The 22869-nt window shown below is 45.5% G+C and overlaps 1 protein-coding gene across 3 annotated transcripts in view; it reads left to right on the plus strand.

Moving 5' to 3' along the window:
- The window catches only part of POLR1A (RNA polymerase I subunit A), a 77519-nt gene that overhangs the window by 8944 nt on the left and 45706 nt on the right, over positions 1-22869 (plus strand). For all 3 annotated transcript variants that reach the window (XR_002805851.2, XM_070235162.1, XM_001916192.6), the window contains exons 4-13: positions 4531-4638; positions 5897-5982; positions 6112-6215; positions 10437-10523; positions 11972-12077; positions 12373-12535; positions 15106-15276; positions 15414-15536; positions 17827-18057; positions 21978-22232. Coding sequence is in view for 2 of the 3 variants with exons in the window: in XM_070235162.1 (XP_070091263.1) it covers positions 4531-4638; positions 5897-5982; positions 6112-6215; positions 10437-10523; positions 11972-12077; positions 12373-12535; positions 15106-15276; positions 15414-15536; positions 17827-18057; positions 21978-22232 (1434 nt within the window). In the remaining variant the exon portion in view is untranslated. The remainder of the gene's footprint in view (positions 1-4530; positions 4639-5896; positions 5983-6111; positions 6216-10436; positions 10524-11971; positions 12078-12372; positions 12536-15105; positions 15277-15413; positions 15537-17826; positions 18058-21977; positions 22233-22869) is intronic.

Consider the following 22869-nt stretch of genomic DNA (forward strand, 5'->3'; position numbering starts at 1 on the left):
GAACCTACCAGCTATAGGACACTGTGTATTTCATCATTTTAGGAGGCACGCACGTGCTGTCTGGTTGTTCCCCTGTTGGTAATGCTGAGCTTCATGACTTGGATACGATGCTGACTACCAGATCTCTCTATTGTAAAGAGACATTTTTCTCTTTGTGGTTAGTAATTGCTTCAGATTTTCTGGTGCTATTATAAATCTCTTACTTAAAATTCACTTTCTGTTTGTTGGTAGTTCAAACTATTACTGATTTTTTGTATTGATTTATGTTGAAGTAATCTGAAAACAGTGTCTCATCAATTCTAATACCTTATCTGTAGATTTTTTTAGGTTTTCACCATAGTCATATCATCTGTGAATGATAGCAGTTTTGTGTCTTTCCAATCCTTATATGTTTTGTTTCTTTTCCTTACCTTATTTTGGTGGCTAGACTCTACATTACTATGTTAAAGGGGGTAGTGGGCATCCTGGTCTTGCTTTTTGTCACAAAAGGAAGCCTTTCACCTTTCCTTTCCTGAATAATTCAGTCTTAAAGACATTAGGTGGGTAGAGCAAGACAGGATTCTACACAGGTGTGGCCTGGTGTGGATTGTCAGAGCCCAAGCAAGGTGAGAAAAATATTCAAAGGGAGAGTGTCCCAGCCTGAGCAGAGTGAGGAGGGTGTGCCTACGTGTGCAGGCAGCTGTACGTGGAATGTCAGAGCTCAGATAGGGTGAGGAGGATGTGCAATGGGGATAAAGGCTCAGCATGGGATGTGGGTGTCCAAGTCAGATAAGAAGGTGCCCATGCTAGGTGACCCAGAGTGGGATATCAGAGCCCAAATAGAGCAAGAAAGGGGTCCACAAGGAGGGCAGCCAGGATTGCGATGTGAGCCCAAGTCAGGTGAGAAGGGTCCATGCCTGGAATGGGTGGCAGCAGTAATGGGAGAGTGGTTACAATACAGGAAAGAAGATTGATCAGATAAGTACATATAGACATGTGTCACTTAGCGATGGGGATATGTTCTGAGAAATGTGTTATTAGGTGATGTCATCATTGCGTAAACATCATAGAGTGTATTTACAGAAACCTAGATGGTATAGCCTACTATACATCTAGGCTGTATGGTAACTGATCTTATGGGACCACTGTTATATATGTGGTCTGTTGTTGACTAAAACGTCATTATGCAGTGCATGGCTGTATGTACTTATTTGATTTCACACTTTCAGGAAGGGAGTTAAAATTATATGAAAGAAGACCCAGAATTAATCCTGTAGTGTCAGAATAGAATTAGAAGTATCAGTGTGAAGAGAGTGTGTGTGTGTCTGTGTGTGCATGTGCACATGCATGTGCCCATGTGGGTGTGCTCACACATACACATGGACATAGATATTCCCTCATTCTGCTCCAGGAGGATCTTGGAGCAGTGGTAGCAGTGAGCACACTTAGGGCCTACATCTGGGCTTATAAATACCATTCTTCACTAAAAGGGCTTCTTGGATAAATGGCTGATTCTAGGGCCAAGACAGAGAAGTACAAGGAACCTGGAAAATCATGTGCCCCAGAGCAAGGAGGTGCTCAAAGAATGATGGAGACATGTCAAAAGGACACAGGAGTTAGCTTGAAGGGCTCACACCAGCCAAATCTGGGACAGTTTGAACATCAAAATAAGTGATGACAGTAAACTATTACAATCTGTTCAATAAAGTAGGAATCCATGAGTTCATGCTGATATAAATGGATGAATGATCTGAAAGTTTAGGTAACAGGCCACTTAAACAGTTTCAAAATGCTCCCACACACACATAATCTTTATTAATTACAAAGAGGGGAAAAGGAATAATTTTATGGTGGCGAAGTCTGGCAGTCACCCCCTTACTCGTTGGTCAAAGTGAGCATCATCTAATGCAACAGATAGAAATCATGCACAGCCTGATAGGATGCAGTGAGAAGAGCAGAGTGTTGCTTCTATGTTTTCCTTCCAGAGATTTACTAGGTGAATCTGATCATAAGGAAACAGACACACCCAGGTTGAGGGATATTCTGTTTAACTTGCCTTTAATCTTCAAAGTGTTAATGTCTTCAGAGTTAAAGACTAAGGAACTCTTCTAGACTGAAGGAGACTAAAGGGACATGACAAGTAAATGCAACAGGTGGCTCTGAACTGGATACTTTTGCTATAAAGGACATCATTGGAGAGTTGGCAAAACTTGAATGGTGTTTGAGGATTAGATGGTAGTAATTTATTAATGTTAATTTACTGTTCTTGATTATTGTGTTGTGGGCATATTAGAGAATGTCCTTGCTTATAGATAATGTTCACCAAAGTTATCTGGGGACAATGAGACACATCAGCGACTTACTTTCAAATGTTTCAAGAGAAAACCATTTTTTTAAACTTGCATCTTTTCTGTGAGTCTGAGATAGTGTCAATATAAAATTAAATTACACCAAAAAAAAAAACCCTAAAACAAAAACCCCAGGGAAGCATTTCAACATTTTACCAGTAAGTATGATATTTGTTGAACTTTCTTTATAGAGTCTTTTTATCAGATTAAGAAAACTCTATTCCTATTTTGCTAAGATGGCTGAATGTTGAATTTCATCAAACACTTTTTCTGAACCTATTGAAGTTTCAGGTAGTTTTCTCCTTTAACCAGGTCACGTGGTGAATTACTCAATTCCTTTTCTAATGTAAAACTAACCTTGGATTCCTGAGATCCCTTGTTCTTGATAATTTACCTTTTTAATATGTTGCTAGATTGGACTTCCTAATATTTTTTCTTAGGATTTTTGCGCCTGTGATCATGAGTGCCATTGGTTTGTAAATTTCCTTTCTCATATTGTTGTCCTTTTGAGTTTGGTTATCTAAATGAGGTTGACCTCATGAAATGAGTTAGAGAATTCTTTCTTTCTCTTTCTCTCTCTTTAAAATGCTCTGAAAGAATCCATGTAAGATTTGAGACACTGTACACCAGCAGGGCAATGCCAGACGTTTCTCTTCAGTAGGTGTCCTCTCATAAGTGACTGTTCAAGAGCAAAAGAACAAGATCACACCTGGGTATGGGAGCCGCCCGGGCCCAGAAGCCCCATGCTCCAAATAGGAATCTGTATCTTCTGTGACAGTTCCGTGGGTCTGGCTTCCAGAGAGCCTCAAGGATGTGCCTAATAGCACCAGGGAAGCTCAGAGCTGTGGTTTCCCACTAGCTACTTATAGTTCTTTCATAGCCTTCCTGGTTCAGATGCAGTCTAACCAATTGAGGTCATTTTTACCATAAGCAGTGCTGCCTAATAACACAGTTATATCCAGTTTTATCAAGTTTCCAGGGAATAGAGCTAAAAAGTAAACCCAAGGTCAGATGTGTCCAAAAGAGAGATTGAAAGAGAGAGAGGATATTCTTAAACTTTGACTCAGAGTAAATTATATTTTTCTAAGAATTTGTGTCTTTCCTCTAAAGTTTCAAATTTATTGGCATAAAATTATTCATGATGTCTGCTACCTTAAATTTTTTTGGTAAAACATACACGCAGAAATGCATTAATCATACATACGATCTAACAAATAGTTACAAAGTTACCATCACCCATACGCTTACCGTCAATGTCAAGATATTGTATTGTCCACATCTTCAAAAACTCTGTCCCCTTCCCCACCTTGCGTGCTTATTTTTGACAGTTTTGTTGTTGTACTTACATTCTTTTTAAGAATAATTTGAGGCCTAGGATGGTGCTGCCTTCCTCCAGAAATGATTCTTACTGCTTCTACCACGTGCTTGGTGGCTTGGGACCATCGTAGTCCAGGTCCAAAGCTTAAGGCTCGCTGGACTGCCGGGTGATTAGAATCCAGGCTGCAGTTCTGTCCGAGGGCTGTCTGGTTCCCCAGGGTGTAGCCCTTTGGGTTCCCAGCTTCTGTTTTTGTGTGTTGGGATGGGAGGGAAGGTATCCCATTTGATTTCTGTCCTTGCACTAACTCTAGGCTTTGATTTCTGTCCCCGTCACCATTTGAGGCCTTCAGAGTAAAAAGTTCAAAATTCCTGAATTGGAAAATGCACCCCAGGCCAAGGCTGCCATGTCGCACAGCTCCAGGGAGCATCACGGAAGTCTGTTTAATGTCTTCCCTGGGAGGGGCGTAACTACACTGAGGGTTGCACTGGGCCATGCATTGCAGAGCCCTGCGTCAGAGCAGACGTGGCCCCTGCCCTCTCTCACCTCCTAGATTCCTGTTTTCCTTCAGTTTGGCCTGCTTATTCCTCGCTGTCCCATCAGCTTTTCAGAGCTTTAACATTTTTATTTATCCTATCTTTGGTTCTTCTCAGTTTTAGCTTTGGTCTGAATAGGCCACCATTTTTGGAAGCAGGATATTCTCTTGTTGGATTTTGGTTTTTTTAACAGCATTGTTGCCTCACTGTTTTGAAAATGCAGCACAGCATGAGGTTTCTTTCTGTCCTCTCAAACTAAGCTCTCCCTCCCTTGGAGAAACTCGTCCCTGGGATGCTGTTAACCATACACTTGATTTACTGCAACAGGATGGTTTTCTTTTTTGTTTTTCAGTTTCTAGAAGAAAACTCTGATCCTACCGCGTTTGAAATTCAGGAAGAGTTAGAACAGTATACAACCAAAATTGTACAGAACAACCTCCTGGGATCCCATGGTGCACATGTGAGTTATCCTGTTTCTCCTTTCCCGTAACACTCGATCTTTAGCATAATTGTCATAGTTCCTGTTGCACTGTCATTTGCATGTACTTTTGGCTTCCCGAAGTAGACTGGGGTTTGAGTCCCAGCTTTGCCTCTTTTGAGGCTTGTGACCTTGAAAGTTACATAACCGTCCCCGAACCTCCGTTTCCTCGTCTTTGATGCCTGCCTGTAGGACTGATGAGAAGATTAGATGAAATTGGGTGGTTTGGGAACAGAGTCCATCAAGGTTGTGGCATACAGTCTCACTCTGAGAATGCTGTCCATGTCCTTTTATTCTCTCTCTCCAACGCTGTAAACCCTTGCTACCTCCCTGTCCCCCTACTTTGCACCTGTGTAAGTATCAGTTTGTTCAGTGGATGAATGAATGGCGGAGGTAATCAACCTACAGTACCAGACTTGAAATCCAGTTCACCTCATGCCCAAGTTTCACACCAGACCTTCTGATTTAATTGGTCTGGAGTAGGGCCCAAGTAGGTGTTACAAAGGCTCCTGAGTGCGTCTCATTTGCAGCCAGGCTCCAAACCACTCATGTAGGTTAACTGTGGCTGTGCCTTTCTCAGACCCTGAGGTCCACCCGAGGGAGGCAGCAGGGAGGGTGCACCAGCTCCATCCAGGGAGGTTTGTTTTAAATTAAACTAATTAGCATTTATTGAGTATTTACTGTATTTCAAGCCTCATACTGTATTCAAGGGGTCTTTATCTTAGTACTAGCTTGGTGAGGTGGTTACTATTATTCCTATATCATGAATGCGGAAACTTAAGATGTAAAGAAGTCACTCGGTAACTAGTAGAGCTTGGCTGTATCAGGGTTCTGTGGAAAATTATCTTTAAGAAAGGGGTGTCTGAGCCAGCCCTGATGGCCTAGTGGTTAAAGTTTGGCGTGCTGCACTTTGGCAGCCTGGTTGGATTTCTGGTCGTGGAACCACACCCCCTTGTCTGTCAGTAGCCATGCTGTGGCAGCAGCTCACACAGAAGAAACAGTAGGACATACAACTAGGATGTGCAACTATGTCCTGGGGCTTTGGGGAGGCAAAAACAAAAAGAGGAAGCTTGGCACCGAATGTTAGCTCAGGATGAATCTTTCTCAGCAAAAAATAAATAAAAAAGGGGAGGTGGCTTCCCGTGGTGTTTTTTTTAAAAAGATGAAAACTGCGTAATGAGTACACACTAGGTTCTTTTCAAAATGGCAGTCTGAGATTTTTTGACTTTTTCCTAAACAGGTGAAAAATGTCTGTGAGAGCAGGAGCAAACTCATTGCTTACTTCTGGAAGGCACATATGACTGCTAAGCGATGTCCCCACTGCAAGTGAGTGTCAGGCTCTTACCTTTCCCTGTGCCCGGTGAGAAGCCTCCGGCCAGTCACTCAGCTGTAAATTAAATGGCTTGTTGGGTTTTCTTCTCTCACTTCTCCAATCACAACTGTCTTCACATGTAGAACTGGGCGGTCAGTCGTCCGAAAGGAGCACAACAGCAAACTGACAATCACGTATCCAGCCATGGTGCACAGGAAAGCTGACCAGAAGGACACGGAGCCCCCAGGTAAGCAGGCCAGGCCCCGGGAGGCTCTCAGCTGCATTCTCATGCGTGGCCATCAGATGTGTCCTGAACCTTGGGAATACCTGGTCTTCTGCACCAGGTTTCTGAGCTGCATGTTTGTGGAGGAACGGTGTCTAGGCCTCTTAGGACCAGAGGGGATCCTGGTGAGTGCCCAGCCCCGGCCACTCACACGGAACTGATGGGCTGGGCTACGTTTTGACACGTGGCTCCAAAGGCTGAATGAGGTGCCTCTTGCTTCAGGTCTTCATTTTTCTGAAAGATTTTTGAGGAAGAAATTCAGAAATTTACTTGGCAGATAACTGAGAACTGTGTTATTGTGGGACAAATATGGATTTATTTTGAAGTAAACTATAGGTGAATTTTAAAGAAAAACTATAAGCATTCGAAGAACGTTAGCACCTCCTGCAGGCTGCCCCTGGCTCCCACTCAGATCTCTGGAGTAGAGTGTCTCCTCCTCAGCTCTGCTCTGCCCTCATGGGTATTTGGGAAATATTTGAGAGACTAACTTAGTACTCCAACTTTTTTCTTTTTGTAATAAGTTTGTTTAAACATGTTTTTCATTTTTCATTTGAGGTGGTGAAGGTTAAATAAGGTATTCCATTTGAAGTACTGAGACCAGTGCCTGCTGTGTAGTGTGTGCTCTGTAGATGTTAACTGTTCATTTTTTATTGTACAGTCAGTATGCCAGGGTGGGAAAAGCCTGTGATTGACACCTCACTCTGCTGCTTATTCTGAGTGGCTCAGAGACGGTCACTTCTTGGACCTTCAGTTTTCAACTCTGTGTAGCGGCAACAACAGAACTTCTTACCCAGAGTTGAGGAGATTTTGTGCATAAAAGTCTATAGCATATTGTTACTCAACCTTATTCCAGAGCTTGAGAATGTAGAATAGACAGGGAAATAAGTTCTCTTCCTGGAGTTGTATAATCTGTCTGTTAGGTTGAGGACTCTCGCAAGGCCTGGAGTAAATAACTATCTTAGTCTGTTTGGGCTGCTCCAAAAAAAACACATAGACTGGGTGGCTTACAAACAACAAGCATTTATTTTTCACAGTTCTAGAGGCTGAGAAGCCCAAGATCGTGGTGCTGGCACAGTCAGTGTCTGGTAAGGGCCCACTTCCTCACTGATGGCCAGCTTCTCCCTGCAACCTCACATGGTGGAAAGGGGCAAGGGAGCTCTCTGGGGTCTTGTGATAAGGGCACTAATCCCAACCGTGAGAGTTCTGCCCGCATGACCTGAACACCTCTCTACAGCCCCACCTCCCAGCACCATCACCTTGGGGGTTAGGAATTCAACACATGAACCTTTAGGGGACACAAACATTCAGACCATAGCAGTCACTATTTCGTTTTTAACAAACCTTTTATTTTAGACTAATTTTAGATTTGCAGAAGGGTTGCAGAGAGAGTGCAGAGAGTTCCCGTATACTCTTTACTTAGTCTGCCCTAATGTGACATCAGACCACCATGGTGCATTTGTCAAAACTAAGAAATTAACATTGGTACCCTACTCTTAGCTGAACTACAGACTGTATTTGAATTTCTCCAGTTTTTCCACTAATACCTTTTTTGTGTTCCAGGATCCAATCCAGGATACCACACTACATTTAGAAAGCCCATTTAATTTTGTTTAATGGTTAACAGTTAACAACCACAAGGGTAGATTTTCCTACACTTATAAATAGCCCTTAAAACAATTTTTAACGTTGGGAATTGCTGCTCTAGCCCTTAGAGCAGAAAATGTTCACAGGTTGAGAACAAAGATGGTCAGGATTCTAGAAGATAACCGTTTCCTTGGGGCAAATGTCTGGCGGTTCAGTAGTGTTTCAGTGCCTTTGCCAGGTCCGTTCTTTGAAGTAGTCTTTCGCTGTGGCTGTGAGAATGTGATGGTGCCACCCAAAGTTCCATGCAGTTGAAGCAAGTCAACGGTAGTTATTGATGGTTCCAGGATTGGATTTTTAGTATTTAGCGAACATTTGCATGTTGAGCACTCAGCCTCGTGCCAAGGACCATGCCTGTGGCCCAGCACAGTGCCAAGGGGGAGACCAGACCATGTGGCCTCTGCTTTCAGAGGAGGCTACAAGGGACATGGGTCAGTGACTCCAGGAAGCAGGTGATGTGGAGGCGGGTGAGTGTTCTGAGCAAGGGTCTAGGCATGTTCCTGTACCAAAGGAAGCCAAGCAGTGAGGCCTGTGTCTGTGGTCCCCACGTCCTGGTGATCCCACAAGGAGCACCATAAGCTTGTGAAATGCTGCATATGCTCCACGGTGCTCCTTGAGCCTCACAGTGTGCATCAGCATTTTAAAATGAGAATTCTTACAGGCAAGACACTCTGCCCACTGTGATCCAGTCTTCCTCAAGTTATTTGACCTCCTGAGCCCATTTTCACATGGCAGCTCTTACAGCTGAATGAAACCCACATCAGGGATGTTCTCAAGTCCCATCTAGGCAGTCTGCATTTTTGCAGGCTGCAGAAGTGTCCTGTTAGGAGGGGTGCAGCCCATAGGAGGAGGTAGCATCCCACAGGTTTCTTCTGACTGTAAATCCTGTGATTCAACAACCCCCGTCTCTGCCCCTTCATGGTGATTAGACTGCTGTAGGGGCACCTCATGTACTGACAGCTCTGGGACAGGAGCTGGGGAGCACTGCCAGATTCGGCTGATCTTCCTCAGCCCTCAGGCCCGTTTAGTAGGAGTGAAAGTTCAGATAGTCATTTCCAGAAATGCCCACAAAATTATTCTTTAGGTTAATGGGGTCTTTTTTCTCACTCAGTGTACATAGCTTCCTAATACTGTGGTTATCCCTGAAGGTCAGAGCCTCTCTTCGTTGCATACCCACACTTCCTTCAATTGCATTAATGGGTTGAAACATTCTGCTTCTATAGGAATCAAAATTTTAAAAGTGTAGACTCCTTGACCTAGCAATTCCACTTGTATGACTTTATCCTAAGAATTAGACATACCCACAGTATTGTTCAATTAGTTTAAAATTGGAAATATCTTAATTGCCTATTAATAGAAACTGTTAAGTAAATTATGGTACATCTGTTAATTGTTATCCAAGTTACAGATTTCTCTTAAAAGCTTGTGATGACATAGCCTCTGCAGGCGGTAAGGAAACTAACTGGAGAATTGGAGGTGGAATGAAGCTGGATTTTGCACGTGTAGAAATAGGCAAAAGAGTGGGGTTTTTAAGTATAGATTATCTTTGGATATTTTAAACATATATTTCAAGCCAGTGACTGTTTAGTATCTAAGGTGTCCTAGACACTGTCAGGTGCCAGGAACACACAGAAGACAGAGTTCCTGCCCTGATAAATACATAAAAAGAGAATATTGAGCAATATTTAATTTCAGTGAATGTATCCCAGAAGAGGTTGATAGGTTCGAACCTAGAGGATCCATTACTTAATTATCTTTGTCAATCATTAAGTGCCTTAGAGCCCCACCTCCTGAATGGCAGCCCCAAGTCTGATTTTCTGACTTACTCTGGGCGTAGCTAACGGACAGTATCCCAGGATCTTGCTTAATCTGAGAAACCAAAATCAATCTGCTCACACCCCAGCATGATTCTTGTAAGAAGAACTCAAATATAAACTTACCCATAAACATGTTTGTACTCATTTATCCATAGTTCTACTTATGTGAACCTTACTGGTAAAAGCCACGTGCATAAATATTTATCATAGTGTAACTTACAATAGTAAAAAATTGGGATCAACTCAGATGTCCAACTATAAGAGTGTGGTTAAGTCACTTAGGAAACCTCAGTGGAATCTAATGTAGCTGTTAATGGTGATCAGTCAAAAGCTATGTGGCAACATGCAGAAATGCTCACAAGATGACACTGAGCAAGCTAGTGTGCAAAATAAATCCACACTTAAGATGACAATTATCTAAAACACTGTATAAATCAAAGGACTAGAAAAGAATATATAAAAGTGATAATAGTGATAATGTGATGGCATGACGGGTGATGTTTTTTTCTTTTCTATTGATTTTATGCAATAGTTATGTTGTTTTCATTACCTTAGAAATTAGATTAAGGGGGAAAAAATGCAGAACTGGAATATGCTGTCCTGGAGATTGATTTTTGTAGTTAAATTGCAGGCTTGGCAGGGTTTGAAGAAAGAATTGATAAATCCCATTACAGAAAGAGTGCCTGTAATTGACTTACTGTGCTTTGATTCCCCTCTTCGGCTCCAGGAATTGAGGAGGCTCAGATGGGGAAACGAGGGTACCTGACACCCACCAGCGCTCGAGAGCATCTTATCACCCTTTGGAAGAATGAAGGTGCTGTACAAGCCTAAGGAAGTACCCTTTATCTTCTCCTGGCTTTAATTTCCTGGACTCATTTCCCCTGCCTTATTATTTTTATTTTTTCCAAGTTGCAAGCACTGTAGATCTCTCCTGGAATTGATCCATAGGTTTGGGGCAGGCTTCCCGGCACATTGTCAGTGATGCATTATCAAGGGGGGAAGGTCATTACACCTCAAACCGTGAACTTGACGATTCTGTAACTGATTCTGGTCATTAAATGACAGCTGCAATTGGGCGTCGCTTAATACAGTTTGACATATTTCTGGAAGGTTCAGTGTAACTCACCTTATTTTAAATGCCCATAAACAAAAGATTTTTTTAAAAGGTTTCTATGGGGATGCCTTCTGTGAATCAAAAAGTGAACTCTAATATGTCTTTTTTTAATTAAAATTTTTACACATTTTAATTCCTTACAAAAAGAAAAATTCTCCCTTCCCCTTTGTGTGTGTAACAAAAACTATGCAGTATATTCAAGTGCTCATGTCACCCACTCTCTGAGAATGTTCTGGATCACTGAGTATAGCTGCTGTGTAATGATAAACCCTTAAAAGTGAAAATGTTGCTAAGAGGATAAGTGATGTCAGGGGAAAAAAGAGCCCTCAAATTCGTATGATTTTTTTCTTTGGCAGGATCTAATATTTTATTCATTGTCTCTGTAGCTTTTTTTTATTTAAGGTCGCCAGAAACTTAAAATATAGCTTTGATCCACAGATGGTCCCCTCTTGGTAGCATCTGTATGGAGGGTTTTTGGTTTTATTTTTGTTTATTTCAAATACATTTTTTATAAATACCAAAGTAATAAGTGTGTGTGTGTGTCTGTGTGTGTGTGTGTGGCTGTGTGGCTGTGTGTAAGTGTAAGTCTAATAGTCCAGGAGGGTACCAAAAAGCAGGTGAAAGTTTTTGTTCCCCATCCTTGCCCATCTCAGCTCCTGGGTTAATAAGCCCTGTTGTCCCTGTGGTGCCCATCCCTGAACCGTCAGTTCACCTATGTGCTGGCTCTCAACACCCAGATGCTATTTTTGCTTATTAGTTTTTATAAAGAAAAACATGGGGGCCAGCCCCGTGGCTGACTGTTAAGTTCTCGTACTCTGCTCCGTCAGCCCAGGGTTTCGCCGGTTTGGATCTTGGGTGCAGACCTGCATACCGCTCATGAAGCCATGCTGAGGTGGCGTCCCACATAGAAGAGCTGGAAGCACTTACAACTAGGATATGCAACTGCGTACTGGGGCCTTGGGGAGAAAAAAACAAAATAATAAAATAAAATAGCTGACTTAAAAAAAGAAAGAAAGAAAAATGTGATCTTCCTCTAGATATCGTCCTATATCCTGTTTCATTTTTTCCCTCAATAGGATTTTTGTGGTCATTCATCCCTACCCTTACATATAGATTTAAATGATCTTTTTGGTTTCTTGCAAACACAGGATTCTTTCTGAATTACCTTTTTTTGGGACTGGAAGATGTTGGCATGGAGTCCAGATTCAATCCCAGTATGTTCTTTCTGGATTTCTTGGTGGTGCCACCCTCAAGGTAATGCCCTTTAATTGTCTTTATTTCTCCTGAGAAAGGCTTATGGAGTAATTGAATAATGACCTCTGGGAGAGCATGGAAGGGTCAAGGGCGCTGAGAAGTAAAGCAGTAGTTCTGCTCCCGGGTTGCAGACAGTAGGAGTGTTTTCCTCTCTGTGTCCCGAATGTGATGGGAAGGTTGGTTTTTGTGAGTGCAGTGGGCTGTGAGTTGCTTACAGTAGGGATGGGTGAGAGGCTGAAGAACGTGACCCTTCCTCCACGCTGCACATTCCCTGATTCCCTGTGTCCTCCTGCAGGTATCGCCCTGTCAGCCGCCTGGGGGATCAGATGTTTACCAATGGCCAGACGGTGAACTTGCAGGCTGTCATGAAGGACATGGTCCTAATCCGAAAGCTGCTGGCGTTGATGGCCCAAGAACAGGAGCTGCCGTGTAATGTGGCAGCATCTGCCGCACATGAGGTCGGGTTGCCTTGCAGCTGAAGTCATAAGCGCACGCACTTTAGTTCTAACTCCGTACAGTGAGGATGCAGAATGCTCTGGGTGCCCGGAGATGCCGGTTGGGAATCCTGTACAGCTGTGTGTGAGCTGTGGGTTGGGGGGACCTGGGTAACTCTGGGGGGAAACAGGAGTATGGCCCCAGCGACTATGCCAGGTGACCTCGATTGAATCACTTTAATTTCTTGGCGTCATCTCTTCTCTAAAATGTGTGTGGTCTGTGGTGAGATTTTACAGTTATGTTCTGGGCCACCTGCCCTCGCTGGCAGTCATTGGCAGCTATAGAAAGAACAGTTGGCTTCCCTGGAGCTCTAAGAATGTCCCTCCTGGGTTACAGTTCTAGAGCCCATGTCACCCAGCTCTGTTTTTGGCTCATTAAGATCTCCAGCATTGGGGTCAGGAAGGCGGTAGTGTTCTAGATTCTAGGGGTTTTCCAGAATAGGACTGTCAGATTTGGGGCCTCAGCTTCATCCTCTGTGAACGGTGGAGCTGAATTCAGTTTTCCTGTTTCAGCAAACATTTCCTGAGCCCCTTCAGTGTCTTCACTTTCATTGGGTGTAAAGATGAATCAGATGCTCAGAAAGTTTGCTGAGATCACAGACTCCTGAGATCACAGGCTCTCAGGCTCCCTTCCAGCTACCGGGACATCTTGCTGTGAAGCCAGCCCATCACCAGGTGGCGCCACTGTCTGTTCTGGACGCCTGTGCTCTGGGTTACCCAGCCTGTCTGCTTGGGGCTTTCTTTGGTTTTGCTTAAGTTTTTGATCTGCCGGTGTAGATGTACTTTCAAAAACCCTCAGTTTAAGAGAAATTTGCCATCTTCAGGCCCTCATCCAGTTTTGGGGAGAAGACCATAGCCAGGTCCAAATACCAGGGCTAAGAATTTTATTTTGAAGACCCTTGAAAATAGGGCAGCCCTTTGTCAAAAAAAAAAAAAAAGCTAAGTCTGCAGAAATAAACAGTATCCTGTCTGATTCTTAAGGTCCTTGCTACCTGAAGTCACAGTGCCCTCTTTCCATCTGATTAACAGGACATGTTCTTATTTCTTCCCCCACTTGCTCCCCACATTCCATTCTCATGGCAGCCCTCTCATGACTGTGAATGCCTGATGTGGGCCAGGTACTGTTCTAGGCACAGAGGATATGCCAGTGAAACGGTCTTACTTGTTTCACAAGTAAGCGCATGGCCCTGAGCCCAGTACTGCCATAAGCAGTGAATTAGACTGATAGGGCTCCTGTCATGATGCAGTGACCTGCTCTTCCTGTGAAGCTCCTTCAGCCAGAGCAGAAAATACATCTGTTCTCCCTGTAATTAAGACGACTGCTCTATTCCTCAGGATTGAGGACAAGACACTTCCTCACTAATGGGTTCTGTGACATTCTCATTTACTGGATCTTCACTCCCTCCCCCTTCCCTCCCCCACCACACTGATAGGTTTCTTCTCTCATCTGACTCACACTGGGGGACATGGGACCATCTCTCTGCTGTGTCATACCCAGCCGGATGAGGCTAGTGTGTGGTGCTCTAAGGCAGCTTAAGGCCTCAGGGCCTGTCTCCTGTGCAGATGGGGGGAGAAGAAGAGGCAGAGCCAGGGACAGAAATATTAAAAAGGATTGGTTAAATATTTCATTGAGGCTTTGAGATCACCCAATAACTTGACATATCCCAGTTGGGGACCCACATTTTAATTGATGACATAGACAATCACATGGCAAACATTTTTTCCTTTTAAGAAATTGTTCTACCCACGTTTTTATAAGTACTTTGGATCAAGTTTTTCCAAAACTGTAAATAAAGGTGGAACTCCATATGAGAATCAGTTATCTGGCATGATAACAGAGCTTCTTAAAGAGTATTGATGTGGGCAGAATTTCTAGGGTTGCCTCGAGAATTAGATATCACGAGTCTTCAGCAACTGCTCCTAACAGACTCCTCCATTACCTTCTTGGCTTGCACACTGTGATGAAACAAGCTGCCATGTTGGAGAAGCCCACATGGCAAATAATTGAAGGTGGTCTCTGGCCAACAGCTGACTAGGAATGAGGCCCTCAGTCCAGCAGCCCTCGAGGAACTGAATCTTGCCAACAATCATGTCAGCTTAGAAGTAGATCCTGCCCCAGTCGAACCTTCAGATGAGACCCCAGCTCTAGCTGGCTCCTTTATTGCAGCCTGGGAGAGACTCAAGCAAAGAACCTAGTTAAGCTGTGGCCGGATTCCTGACTCAGAGAAACTGAGATAATAAATGTGTGCTGGTTTAAAAGAAAAGAGAGCAGCCTGTTTATAAACCTGAGTTCCTTTTACTACCAGAAAGAGACAGTCTGGTAAATATGTAATGTGGCTGGTGTTTTGTTGATGCATACTGGCAAGATTGATTTTTTTAGCGTTTTTGCCACTATCTGTCAGGTTCAGAGGCCATAAGGGCAAACTGCAGAGCTCATCATTCGTCAGGGCTAGGATAGGAAAGAAAAATAAAACCAAGCCTGGCCTCTTTGAGCATTTTCCATCATGCTTGTTTTTTGGGTTATGTCTTGCCAGGAAAAAGACTCTTCGATGCCTGTGGACCGATCCTTTTTGAGTATGCTTCCAGGCCAGTCCCTCACAGACAAACTTTATAATATCTGGATTCGCCTTCAGAGCCATGTCAATATTGTGTTTGATAGCGAAATGGACAAATTAATGATGGAAAAGTACCCTGGCATTAGACAGGTGAGCAGTAAGTTGGATCCTCATTGCTAGCTGAAGGGGTTAAATAATAAAGATGTTTGTATTGAAGCAAGAAAATAATAAACATACTTGATTTTTTTTTTTTTTAATGGTTTCTGTGGACTTTTTTCCCCATAAAGATCCTGGAGAAGAAGGATGGCTTATTCCGAAAGCACATGATGGGAAAGCGAGTAGACTACGCAGCCCGCTCAGTCATCTGCCCAGACATGTACATCAACACTAACGAAATTGGAATTCCCATGGTGAGTGAGCAGAGGGGTCTCTTTCACTACTGTCAGGCAGCAAGTGGGATGTCAGAGAAGGTGGGGAGAAGGTGTGCAGCAGTTACAGTGGCTTGGGTGGGGACAGTTTCTGCCTCTTTCTGGACAAACTGTTTGGAGGGGACGTGAGGCTCTGTGATGGTATTGCTTTCTCTCCTTGCCAGGCTTCCAAACACCTTCTACCCACAGGGAAGACCCACTTCCTGGGCCACCAGGGAGCTGATTGCAGGTGCTCCCCATCCCCCTGCATGTCTTCCTCCTGCCTGCCTTGGCCTAGACTTTAAACCTACCGAGCCAAATTGAACATGTGACAGAGATGAGGAAGAAGGACAGGGGATTTCTGTCCCATGTCCTTGCCTGACATCAGGAGTTAGGAGTGTGTGCCCTCGGTTGCTGAGGAGAGGAAGGCGAGAGAGCCCCCAGAGAGGAGGCGTGTACATGTTGCCCATCCTCCCAGTTCTCCGGGGATAAGCGGTTTGCCCCATCCGCCCATTAGCGTTTCCTCGGGGAGCTAGCCTCCTTTTCTCACTTCCCCATCAGTTCAAGCTGTGGTGCTCATTAGCAGCAGCCCTTTAATCAGCTTCCTTCTTAATGGGCCTTGAGGTCAGTAATGGGAAGATGGTTTAATTCCCTCTGTGGAGAGTCTCATTTCCTTGTGCACTGCCCCCTCTGCCGCTCTTGGGGCAGTGCTGGTAATGAGCAGAGCTCAAGTGTTCTGATGGCCTCCTGTGTGCCTGCTACCTTGACTCTCTCAGGTACCTGTGGCTTCCTGGGTGAGGCCATGACGTACAAGAGGACAAGTCAGAGAATGTTTAGTCCTGTGCCCACCACGTCCCGGGAATCATAGGTCTTTGCACCCAGCAGCTGGGTTAAGTGGCAAAGAAAGGCATTGTGAAGCCCAGTGGTGACCTTTCCTGAGTCTGAGGCCCTGGGAAGAGAGGCCCATGGCCTGTTCCTTGCCTTCTCTGGACTGAGGGCAGGGGCTGCCCCTGATGGCTTTGACCTTGCAGTGCTTACAGTGTCCCCGACTTTAGGAGAGACCTTTAGTGCTGCCTTCTTGATCCACCTTCAGTGGTGCTGGGTCTTTCTTTCTTGGATCTGGTTCCTTTGGTAGAGGCTTGTCCTCAGGAAGGACTCTGAAGTTACCCCTCTGCCCACCTCCAGCCTGCCCCAGGTCTTAGGGTCGTGGTGGCCCAGGGGTATTACTCACAGATTGGCCATGAGAAGCAGAGTGTGTAACTGCCTCTTGGTCGCTTATGGTACACCCTTCCCCTGGAACACTGGGTGGAGAGGTGTTACAGGAGCAAAGGAGGTGAAGTTGTTTGGGGAATAAGCTGGAGACACAGCAGTCAATCAGACAGACCAGCGTGTCCCCTTGAAGCTTACATTCTAGTAGTGGAGATGCATAGACAGATACATAGGAACATAAATACTCTGTCAGGCCATGGTCAGTGCGTGGGCACAAGTGAACAGGCTATGGGGTAGGGAGTGAGGGCGTGGTGGTGGGGAGGGCCTTGCAAAGTGCCTTTGGAGCAGAGACCTGGGCAGAGTTCACTGAGGTCCTTTACGTAGGACTTCTCGGTCTCTGATGTAGTTACATGCATTTAGACACATGAGAGGGTTTATAGTATTCAGTAGCTTGGAAAGTTTCTTAACCAGGGAACTGGGTTTTCTTGGAGTGCGTTGCAGGTCTAGTGTTAAGTGGAGCACTGCATTTTCTCCTGTATCAGGAGACCGAGCCAATTTCATCTCAAGTGCCAGCCTGATTGTAGTGTCTGCCAGAACTGCCAAGTAGAGAGATTCTGGCGCCATGTCTGGGCTCAAGGCAAGGGCCACAATCAGTGATGTCTGCTGCAATGGAGGCAGGGGGCGGTGGTCCTTCAGGGCAGGTATTTGTCACCTCTCTCAAGCTAGTGTCCCATTCTGTGTTCCCTTTGGGGACTGTGACTTCATTGGCAGGTGAGGAAATGATGAAGTTTTACATTGGGTTAAAAAAATTCTGATGTGTAAACTACAACACTTGGCTTGTCTCTTTAGACAGACAGACTGCTAGAAATCGAGGCCCAATCTCTGTTTCCTTAAGGCCTGAATCTGGAAAAACGGCTCTGCAGAGAAGACAGTCAGGACATTGCTTTACTCCCTGAAGGACCTTGGCTCAGGCAGCGCCTCCACACCTTGGGGAAAAAATCACATGGCCTGTTGAGTCAGATTTTGGGTCTGTGTAACCTTTTTCTGCCCACCTTGAATTTTCACATCCACTCCTTATTTCCAGGTGTTTGCGACAAAACTGACCTACCCTCAGCCAGTTACCCCCTGGAATGTTCAGGAACTGAGGCAAGCAGTCATCAATGGCCCTAATGTGCACCCAGGAGCCTCCATGGTCATCAACGAGGATGGCAGTCGTACAGCCCTAAGTGCCGTGGACCTAACCCAGCGGGAAGCTGTGGCCAAGCAGCTTCTGACACCAGCCACAGGGGCCCCCAAGCCCCAAGGGACAAAAATTGTGAGTAGTGGGCAGATTTGATTAGGGGCTCAGCCAGCTCCTTTCTGGCTCCCGCATAGCTAAGGGAGGACCAAGGAAGCTGAACCTCGAGAAGCTAAGAGAGAAGAGAGCAATGGGCTGGGCTTGCTCATTTGGTGTCTGTATCTATCTCCCGCATGTGGTCATGGGGTTCTTCAAGGTCAAGACCAGCCCCTGGCTATTGTTGTATCTCCCAGGGCACTTATTAGATTTTTGTGGAGTTAAATATGAAGTTTAAGAAGAGTAAGGAAACTCAGGGAATACAAGTCAGATTTGTCCAAATGAAGGTGACTGGTGACCCAGGAGAGCCATTTGAACAAAGTGGAAGGAGCCAGGTTTCCGAGCCTTCGTGAGGCAGCAGAAGCAGTAGCTAAGGGCATTTGAAAGAAAAAGCAGACAGACATGGGGTTTTCTGACATTATTGGGGTGCAAAGATGAGGCAGATGCACAAGGGAACTTCTTTACATGGCCTTGGTGTCATCTGTAGGGTCAGGTGAGCAGGCTGGGAGCTTAGGAGAGGGAAGGTTGGCCTTCCTGCTGTAGGAAGTGATGGAAGTGAGTTCTGAGCAGCCATGAGATTGAATGAGGTTGGCCCAGTCGCTTGTGTTCCAGCTCAAGTTCAAATCCTGAGCACATCGTCCCTGTTTTCTCTTCTAGCCTCACTGTGCCCTTCCCTCTTCAGCCGGTGCCCATTGATACAGGGCTCTTTCTTCCCTCAGGCCTTGCCCTTGCTGTCCCCTGCCTGGAACACCTGGCCCTCCGCCAGACTCCCCGGCTAACTCCTGCTAGTCCTTCAGGTCTCAGAGCCCTCTTTCCTCTAGGGCAGGGCTCAGCAAAGGGCCAGAGAGTAAATATTTTAGGATTTGTGGGCCATGTGATCTCTGTTGCAACTACTCAAGCAGCCACAGGCAGTCTGTAAACGAGTGGGCGTGGCTGTCTTCCAAAACAACTGTTTACGAAAAGGTGGCCAGCCTGTGAACTGCAGTTTGCCACTCTCAAAACTTACATGAGGTCCCCCCTGTTGTGTTCCCGCCACATCCTTATCCCTTGGCCCTCGCCCCTCGTGGCTCTCATTGCATTGTGTGTTGCTGTGTGTACACCCCTTTGTCCACCCTCTCGTTCCTAAATACCATGAGGACAAGGGCGGAGAGTTCTGTTCCCGCTCTTCCCAGCACCAGCGTGTAGGAGGCACTGCAGAAGCCCCCGTGGAGTAGACGGATCCAGGTTAAGGTGCGGGAGGCTCTGAGGCATAGGGCCACGTAGGACCCTGGGGCAAAGACAGGGGTTTTATGAAGGCAAAGCAGTTCTTACATCAGGACCTGGGACTAAGGATGATTATTTTCCAAAATCTCACTAGTGTTGTATATAACACTTACTTATACATATAGTCAAGCACATGTGCACTTATTTATTTGTAATTTTTAAAGACTCTGGTTAATGTGTTGCATATAGATCAGGACAGAGCTAAAGGGCCGGGTGACGTGACGAAGGAGAGACTGTGCTCCAGGTAAGGACGAAGCACAGGCTGGGTGCAAGGGGGAAAGGGTGACGAAAGGACGCATTTCCCCTGGGAGGTGTGAGACCTCTGACCGTCCCTTGGGCCTTATAAATTGAGGGGGAAGTGACCAGGATGGCCAAGTCTTGTTTCCTGGCCCAGCAGTCAGCCAGAGGCTGATCTTTGGCTCCAGGTCTGCCTCTGAAAACTCTGACCCGGGCACTGGGGCATGCTAATTTTCACTGCAGTATTTATTTAGAGACAAGGAAAAGGAAGGGCCTCGGGTTTGGCTTGGCGAGGGGAGCGCCCCGTGCTCCAGGGTTTCTGTTTGGATTGGCTGGTGCCTGCCAGACTGGCCTGCATGCCTTCCCAGCTGTGGGGTTTGCTTATGCTGGAGGATGTCTCAAATTTGCGAGACTCAGATCCGAGGCCCATCCTGGGGTTTTGGGCCTGAGCCACAGGTCCCGGCAGCCTCTCCCTTGAGAGGCTAAAGAAATAAGACCTTGAAAGTCAGTTTGGGCTCCATGACATGCCCTGAGCAGACGCTCATGGGAATTCTCAGAGTTCAGGTCTCCTTGGAAACGTGGATGGTGGGGGCAGAGAAGGAGAAGGTTTGAATTCCTCGGGGAGCAGAAAGACTGACCACGCTAGATGCTTTTGGGACTGGCTTTTAGAATGTAAGGACTTTGCTCCCTGCTTCCCTGAGCTGGAGGAAACTTTCAGCCCAGTGAACAGGAACGTAGAGAGCATCTCTTACTCACCTCTAGCCTCCATCTGTAACTAGCCTTCTGATGCAGCTTCATAAATGTAGAAAACATAAGAAGGAACTAGACTTGGAGTAACTGGTTACTGCCAACCGGTTGTCTGCTGTGATTTAGAGGAGATGGGGTGGGAGGAGGTGTGACCAAGGCTCTGGAAGCCCCCTGGGCTGACGGGGGTGGTGCTGCAGAATGGCTGGGGTAGCAGTGCCTTCATGCATTTGTTTTGTAAAGTAGCATTTCTGTTCATCATTCAGGCAGCTCAGTGGTTAATGTAACGTAAGATAAAGGGCAGTAAAAGGCTTAATGAGCCTTAGACTAAAGTCAGCTTTGTGGGAGGAGGTGTTCCGTCAGGAAGACATGACCACGGGCATGTTGGTAAGGAAGAAAATTGTGAATGAGGATTATCTTTAAGGAGTAAATTACTTGTGGTTTTCATTCTCTTCCTTCAGTTTGTATTTTCTTTTTCCCTCACAATGAGCATACCTCTTGTGCAATAGTTTGTGCTTTCTTTAAAAATAGTTGAAGATCTCTTTTTAGAATTGTATGGAAGTAATACATGCTCGTTGTAAGATGAGCAGTACGAAGATGGATAAATGTGACAGTCTGTGCCTTGCTCTCCTTCCCTATGTGCCCCTGTCCCTGAGGAGACCATAGTAGCAGCTGGGTGAGGATCCAAGCACCATTTTCCTTTGTGTGTATAAACATGTACAGAGTTGGGTTGGGTTTTAAATTGCCTCATTCTGTCACTTTAAATGGCACCTGGATGTTTTTTTCTTTACTGGACTACATTATTGCCATCACTTCAGGACTAGGACTAGTATAGATTCAACTCAGCCTTTTTCATCATTGCATAATATTCCACAGTGAAAACCATGATATTCACCTATGCCTCTTCTGAAGGGCAGCCAGGTTATTTCCAGTTTTGCCACTGTAAACTCTGCTGCATAAACACACATGTTTATATAACCTTGCACTGACACTCTTTTTCTTCTGAAAAGCTGAAGGAAATAAGTTTTAAATGTTCTAAAATCTTTTGACAAATTGCTTTCCCAAAAGGCTGTGGCAATTTAAACTTCTTACTAATTTTTTAAGTGCAATAAGGTGTTTTCAGAGAGCACTGAACTGGGAGTCAAGACCGCTGTCTTCCAGTCCTGGCTCTCCTGTATAAGGTTGGGCCAGCTATTTATAAAACATGGAATTATTTGGAATAACATACTCACATGTGATTTTGGGGGTGTTTCTAGAGGTCTGCCAAGTCCTTTCAAGCTTGGGGGTTTTACAGTTATGTGCGGATATGCTGTCTTCGTTTGTGTCCATTTCTTTCTTCAGATTAATTCTCAGAGGAATTCAAGACCCTGAAAAGGCCAGACATCTCTGAAAAAGAGATTACTGGACAGGGCCCTGTTGCCTCATCTGTTGCTTATATCTCTGAGCCCAGACCCTGGATCAGGGCATTGCTGGGCTAGTAGCTATTTCTCAAAGATTTTTAGAGTTTTACTCCAGAATAAAAATTCCCCTTTGATTTAGTTGAATAAGACATTAGACAGACAGAAGCCACACTCAGGTCAGGCTGAAGGGAGCCCTTGGAATGTAGCAATGACACTGAGGTTGTGCTGCTCACCTCCCTGTTCTCCACTCTGCGCCAGGTGTGCCGGCATGTGAAAAATGGGGACATTCTCTTACTGAACCGACAGCCCACCCTGCACAGACCCTCCATCCAGGCGCACCACGCCCGCATCCTGCCCGAAGAGAAAGTCCTCCGGCTCCACTATGCCAACTGCAAGGCTTATAACGCCGACTTTGATGGAGACGAGATGAACGCCCACTTCCCCCAGAGTGAACTGGGCCGGGCCGAGGCCTACGTCCTGGCCTGCACGGATCAGCAGTACCTTGTTCCCAAGGTAGGTCTGCCCTTGAGGCTGTTCCACGGTCATCGCCGTGCAGCTTGGCACTTCAGGTCTGGGCCCTCGCCAGCTCCTGGGGTCCGTGGGTGGCTGCAGGGCAGGGACATGTGAAACAGGGGGTCCTGGCTTCTTCCACGTGGGGTTTTCCGCCCTCTGGTTGTTTAGAGGCAGGGAAAAGTCTCTCTCTGCTGCCTCTTAAAACGTAAGTCAGGAAGAAATTGTAACAGTCATCCCAGAAAGCCAAGCTTAGTAGCTACATAATAGGTCTTGTGTTCCAGACTTTTGTTTGGATTCTATGACTTATTAGCCTCTGGCAAGCATTAGCATCTCAACTGTGATGGTCCCCATGGTCCACAGATGACTTTGATCCTCTGAGTTCTGTTTTAAGAAACAACATGGCCCCAAGGGCCCAGATGAGATCCCCCTCTAACCCAGAAGGCATCTCCTCTTTGCATCCCTTCCTTTCTAAGCCCTTGGCATCACAGCAATTCACAGTTATACATCAATCCCTTGGGTCCTGGTGGAGTGTGAAAGAACTAGTAGTCATAATGATACTGAACTATGGCTGCCATTTGCCAAGCACTGTTTCAGTGCCAGACACTGTGCAAAGCACTCCAGAGGCTTCTCCTTTCAG

Source organism: Equus caballus, chromosome 15, assembly GCF_041296265.1.
Source record: "Equus caballus isolate H_3958 breed thoroughbred chromosome 15, TB-T2T, whole genome shotgun sequence".
Lineage (NCBI taxonomy): Eukaryota > Metazoa > Chordata > Mammalia > Perissodactyla > Equidae > Equus > Equus caballus.